Below are 6,655 nucleotides of genomic sequence, written 5' to 3'. Positions count from 1 at the left end.
CATACTGTCTGACATAGGGCATTGCCCCAACAGACAATAAACAAGGATTTCAAAAAAAAATCACAAGGTTCACAGGACAATGAGGCATGCAAATACTAGTAGCAACAGTGGATGAGCACTTATTCATAGTGGCAAAAAATTCCTTTACTTAATTCACTTGTACACAATGGGCTTTTACTTGGCACCTTTTTACTACTTATTTGCTTTTCAGTGCTTGTGCACACTTGTGAATCACACACTTACTTGTAGACACTTGTGAAAAAAATGTGACAAGTGAATAAGCTTGAATAAGCAGCAATTTTTGGGACAAGTGACAGAAAAGGCTATTAAGGAATGTGTGGATTTACTGATGAGGCCAAGCGAAGCTGGAACATCACTACTCTCATTGACACCTCAGTATAAGTATGTAGTGCCATCTAAAGTGGCAAAGCCCACTACCTGACTTGCCCTATTGTACCAAGTTTCCACATTTTTCCGTTACTGTACAATCCTATATGCTGATACAGCAGAGGTGAAGGCCTTGCTTGTGTTCACTTACCCTTTATAAGGACACTAATGTGCGATTTCAAATGCTTTCTCAGCCACAAGAGACTATCACCATCATATTCAACATTGTGACAGTGCAACAAGTGCAACAAAGGCTTCTGAGCAATGCAGTTTGGCACAACAAACTCAAAATGTGGATTTGTAAATTCGACATCTGTTGGCTCACCAATCAGAAAAATCATCATAACTATCTGTAGGCCTGTTAAACCCAATGTCTCCTTCTGGTAAACTTTCAGCATGATACTCATTAATCACTTGAGAACAAGCTGATCGACAATCCTGTGAATACAGGGTGCACATACCCTTAGATGTATGGTCAATGATCCTATCCAACAATTCATCCTTGGTACCCACAAAGCACAGACCATGCCAAGAAATGATTGCAATGACTTAGACACAGCTTCATATGCACCCCAACTGTGGAAGATATTGAGAATGCAAACAGTTCTCCTGTGACAGTGTGGGTACAACAATTCTGATGGTGATGAAAGATTAATACAAGTTCACGCGGATCTGTAATAAACAGATGCTCTCAGTCGTTGCGCGTGAATGCAAATGTCTTTGGTATTTTACCTGTAATAAATAGATGCTCTGACATGACATAAGTAAAGGTAAAATATAAAGTAACAACTGGTCTTACCTCAGTCGTTGTGCGTGAATGCAAACGTCTGAGGTTCAAGTGCGAAATCTGTGCGAATGAAATAGTAAAGAATGTCCTTGTACAAACGAGACAGTAGTGAGACTGCAACAATAGTAATAGGGCGCTGGCCCGAGCAAACAAAAGATTTAGTAAGTACGATAGCAAAACAAAAGAAACAAGAGTGGACAAATAGAAACATACGACTCATTGGGTTGAACCAATCAAAAGACACGAATATCGAAGCACCTTGGCTGCGGGCGCACTTGCTTAATTCCAACAGGTGATTCAGAACAATGTATTAAGTCTTGCAGAACCTAGCTGCTATTCAACCCTAAAAGGTTTCTGGACCAGGCTCAAGGCTCAGAGGAGAAGAAATGTCATGAAAACTTGCTGAGTACTCAGACTCATACTAGTACTGGTGAAAAGGTAACTTTCTTATGTAAGCCAAGGTGCAAACATAACACTAAGTAAAACAGTCTCTACAAGCCTAGCCAGGAATCAGTTCCTACAACAGTCTTCTTGATGACAAACAGAGTCTAGATCACTGCAAATACTCTGTGCAACAGTCCAAAGATTATCGCTCGATATCACAGAAGTGTCCGTGCTCATCAACATATCTAACATGCAGTTAGCTAGATCGGATGAAGCTACTGCAACCTTACAATATGCAGTATAATCATGGTGCTTGGAATGTGTGTCTGAAGCCAAGCACTTGCCATGGAGAAAATGTGCAATAACAAACTGTGTAGCTTAACAACTGAATGAGAATGCCCAAGTGCCAAGCCATGCAAAGAGCACGCCTGGTTAAGCAGCTCAACATCAGACAATAAAAGGCTAATACAAATCCCAGATTGACATGACCCAAAAAAAATTAAAGACAATGGATGCAGATTGTCTGCAAGACAATGAAACTGCCCCACTGAGGGATGACTAATGGGATGAACACAAGTAGGCACCATGCGCAGCTTCAACATTGTTGACATCATCATGAAATATGCATAAAGTGTCTAGAAAAAGCAAAATGAAGTTCGCAGAAATTCCAAAGAAAAGCAAACTGAGACACTCTCACCTCAAATGCCAGACAGAGAGAGAATGAGGATTGTGAACAGGGGTCTCATCTTCCTGACCGATGGTGCACCCCACAGCATTCCAGTTCATCCCAACAACTACTAATCAGAGTTGAGAGCGTGTGTGACCATGAAATCAATGTCGGTGGTGAGTGAGTGACCTTCATCAGAGGCCATGAGAACTTCGGAGAAAAGCGAGCCCACACAAGCAAGCAGAGACAAGACAATGTCACGATTTGAGGTTGAAAACAACAGATACTGGCAAGCAGCTGACAAATGACATGATGATTTGGAAGCTAGAAACAGACAATGTTGCAACAAGCAGACAAGCATGAGATAGTGCACAGTACAAGGGAAGACTAGCAAAAGGCTAGGTTTTTGATTGATTGATCAACACAGCCCATTACTATATAAAGTGGAAAAAATAGGGTCGCCAAAATCGGACGAATCTACCACCAAAACGTGAAAATCAAAACCTGCATATGTCGCAAATTCTTAATTTAAACTTCAGTGCCTTTTATGGCATTTCAACGTTCAAAGACCAAACATAAATTGAAAGCGCTTACAATAGCAGAGTCACAATTGTAATCAAATTGGAATGACGGTTGCAATTGAGATGGCAACCGCTGTCACAATGCGTGGCAATCTGTCTTAGTCATTGTAATGAGCTATTTGGCTGGGAGTTGTAACAGGCAATTGCAATGTCAAACAGCGGCTTGCAAGTCAGATTGTAATGTTTATTTGTCAATTTTAATACATTATTTATATTTTAATATTGGTATGGTACTGGTGGCTCATCTGCGGGGTGCGCATTCCGTCATAATACATCCCTATGCTCCTCCATATATCCATCTCCACAGATAATCTCATTGGTGTGGATGACGATGCGGTGGTGGTGGTTGTCATAGTTGGAACTCATTTGGCGGAAACATGGGGGGAAAGGAACTCCGACTCGATGGATTTTGATTGCTGGGAGGACATGGTTTGAGTTCGAGTAGCGCTGGAGGGTGCGGTTGGATGAAGGTAGGGTTCTGGAGGATATAGTTTGTAGTTAGCGGTAGGGTTCCCATTCCACATCAATGAAATCATTCACCAGTATTAGACTGAGTGCGAGTCAGCCGCACATCTCTCCCGTTGGCTTCAACTCCACTCAGGCAATGACCCGATGGCCGATGTCTGGTAAGATGGAACTGTTTGAGTATGAGCGAGCGGCCATGGTGGCATGGATGTGCATGTGGAATGTGAGCGATGAGCTGGCTCGAAATTGAACGGACCACTTACTGATCACCCGGCGGTCAAATGCCTCTCTGGTAAGACGGAACTGTTTGAGTATGAGTGAGTGGCCATCTTCGTGTCCTTGGAGAACGACGCGACCTTCATCTATGAGATCATTGGGGTCTTCAATTAATATCTTTGTTTCTAGGGTGGATATGCTGCGGTAAGAATGACTTACTGTTGTCTAGTCGATTTTTGCTGCCAGAGGTCTTCATCGCTAACTTCGTGTCCTCGTCCTTGGAGAACGACACGACCTTGATCTACGAGATCATCAAGGTCTTCATTTAATATCTTTGTTTCTAGGGTGGGTATGCTGCTTACCGTGGTTTATTATAATAGTTGATGATTTTTGCTGCTGGAGGTCTTCGTCGCTAACTTCGTGTCCTCGTCCTTGGAGAACGACGCGACCTTCATCTACGAGATCATCAGGGTCTTCGTTTAATATCTTTGTTTCTAGGATGGATATGCTGCTTACCGTTGAGTCAATTTTTGCTGCTGGTCCAGGAGGTCTTCGTCGCTAACTTCGTGTCCTCGTCCTTGGAGAATGACGCGACCTTCAATCATGAGATCATCCCGGGGGTCTTGGTTTCATTAAAGGCAGAGGGTCCAAGGAAAAGTTATCATCTACTAATAGCGGATGGTGGTGAGAGCTGCTGTAGCGGTGTTGAGTATCAGAACAGTTGTAATGTGGTTGCTGTAGAATTAAAGTCTCTGAAAAATTTTGTAATCTTGTTGTTATGTAAGCATTGTCGATTGAACTCGATTGTAACGACATTTTTGCGTTCAAATTCAAATGCAATGCACTACACTAGACGGTGGATCACTAACTGTAACAATTTCTATGAGACTTTTTGAGAACGACCACGACGAATATTGCTATGAGTTGCTACTGCCCTTTTCCCCCTAGTCTTTCCCTTCCCTCGGCCCCTGCCTATTATCTGACCATCAGCTTCATCTACATCAGCTTCGTCTGCTTCAACATTAGTATGAGCAGCAGCTCGAGATGCTGATTCAGATGCTTCTTCTGCAGGTCGGTTGACGAGACCTGCATTGAGACCTGGGCCTGGACCTTCATGTAGCGCTACTGATGCTGGTGGAACCTCATCTGCTTCACTGTCTGATGACATGTCGAGTGCGAGCATAGCGCGATTGATTTCATCCGAAAAGTCTTCGCCACCAGCGGGATTGAGGGTGGACAACTTTGCGGTGCCAAAAATGTGATTGTTGATACTGACCATAATATTCTTGATGCGCCTGGTGTCCCACTTTGTAATGAGCATCTTCTTATATTGAAAGAACAGGTCTTTGTAACTGATGGTCGATGATTTCCCCACTCCCGAACCGGGAAATTCGGAGTCGGGTGAGAGCAGAAATATTGCCTGCGTTCAAACATCAGTAGATATATTTGATGCAATATACACGACGTACGATAACTGCCGCCCATGCGATAGATCCTGGAGTGACTTGTTGAAAGTTCCACTTCCGAGCATTAGTCTTTGATCCGCCACAAGGCTCTTGATGAAGCGAGGTGACGCCATGCAGTGATGCTCTCAGAATCTAGTAGATAGACCATTGTCATAGTAAGTAGCATACATGATACAAATATACGAGCAGTGAATGATAGCGCACCTTGGCGAAAAGTATCCAGTTGCCGAAAACAGTCTTGAGGGTGGTGTCTTCTTGCAGACCTGGGAACAAAAGAGGCGGAAAGATTTTATAAGCCTGCGTCTTGCCAGACACTCCAAGCATCTTTTGAATTTCAACAACGCCGGCTCTGTCGAAACTAGGATTGGCAAAGTACTTCGCAGGAAGGTCAAAAATATCTCCAGCAACGCCACGTAATTTTTTGATCTCGTTTGAACGAGCATCGCTGATGCACTTATGTACCTACCATAGTTAAAGAATACATCAGATGATAGTTAGAACAAAACAAAATATGTGACGTACGAGGTCTTTGAAGTACACACTCTGTATGGCTCGATGGACGCGTTCTGGGAAATGCTTGTAAAGTTCGTCTAAGAAGGCCGTTTCCTGAGTTGCAGCAGTCTTGTAACGGTCATGGCTATCGAATGGTGTAGGCAAATCCGGCAGCTTCTTGGTGAGAAGTTCATTGTCCGGAAACATCTCCACTGTCATGCCGTATTTACGAGCATACAGTGAGATGGTCTGTTCGTGAGCAACGAGTTCATCAGGTGCTTCAACGCGCCGCTTCCGTTTGGGCTTCTCGGCAAGTAGAACTTTGTTCTTCTCCTTGAGAGCACGATTTTCTTCGCACAGACGCTGAACTTCGAGCTGCAATGCTTTGACTGCCTGGAGCACGATATCAAGTTGAATATAGTTAAGATAATAAGTTGTAGCTAGTACGTACATCCATGAAATCTCCCTTGGAGGCGTTGGGCCCTGGGATGGAGATTTGCTCGATGTTGCCCTCATCGAAGTCATCATCGGAGTTGCTGTCCGATATGTGCACTGAGAGATGAGACATTGTCCTACAAGATGTTCAGTGGCAAGACAGCGAAGGAAGAAATGGTGTGATGCACCTTATATACAATTCGACACGTTGCCTACCCACATCTTCTTACGTCTTTGGGAATGACTATGGTGGCTCGGCATTGTGATTGATAGCGGCAAACTGATGTGAGGCACGTAAACGAGCGCACGACTAGAGGGTGCCCTCGCAAGATGAAACTTTAAAGAGTGAACCTTAATACACGTGCATCAAAAGGGCTCGTCACAAACCGGCTGATAGTCTGATTGCTGATTCAGACCCTTGAGGTAGTTAGGAATCCCCCAGGATGGACGCTTCACGACCTTCGACCCTCGAGGTAGTTCAGGATCCCCCAGGATGGACGCTTCGCGACCTTTGACCCTCAAGGTAGTTCAGGATCCCCCAGGGACGATCTGGTGGCGACTAAGATGGGGTTGGGAGGATGCATCTAGTGATGGTGATGGCCGGTGACATGGAATTGGGAGGACGTGTCTAGTGGCGACTGAGATGGGGTTGGGAGGATGCGTCTAGGAGATGGTCAGTGACAGAGATGGAGTTGGGAGGACGCGTATGGTGATGGAGATAGCTGGTGATTAAGATGGGGTTGGGCCATGATTGAGTTGTTGATTCCAGCGCTGA

The 6,655-nt window shown here is 44.3% G+C and overlaps 1 protein-coding gene across 1 annotated transcript; it reads right to left on the bottom strand.

The window, feature by feature from the left end:
- Nucleotides 1-4,367: 4,367 nt before the first annotated feature.
- Nucleotides 4,368-6,013, bottom strand: F5147DRAFT_768519 (uncharacterized protein; the record flags this gene model as incomplete). The annotated part of the gene is made up of 5 exons (XM_041440983.1): nucleotides 4,368-4,907; nucleotides 4,957-5,085; nucleotides 5,158-5,415; nucleotides 5,476-5,838; nucleotides 5,897-6,013. The coding sequence occupies 5 exons, from the start codon at nucleotides 6,011-6,013 to the stop codon at nucleotides 4,368-4,370; spliced, it is 1,407 nt and encodes a 468-aa protein (XP_041298028.1).
- Between the last annotated feature and the right edge of the window lie 642 nt (nucleotides 6,014-6,655).

This window comes from Suillus discolor, assembly GCF_016758755.1.
Source record: "Suillus discolor strain FC423 chromosome Unknown F5147scaffold_5, whole genome shotgun sequence".
Lineage (NCBI taxonomy): Eukaryota > Fungi > Basidiomycota > Agaricomycetes > Boletales > Suillaceae > Suillus > Suillus discolor.
Note: the sequence above shows the minus strand (reverse complement) of the source record. Positions and strands in the feature narration are given on the sequence as shown.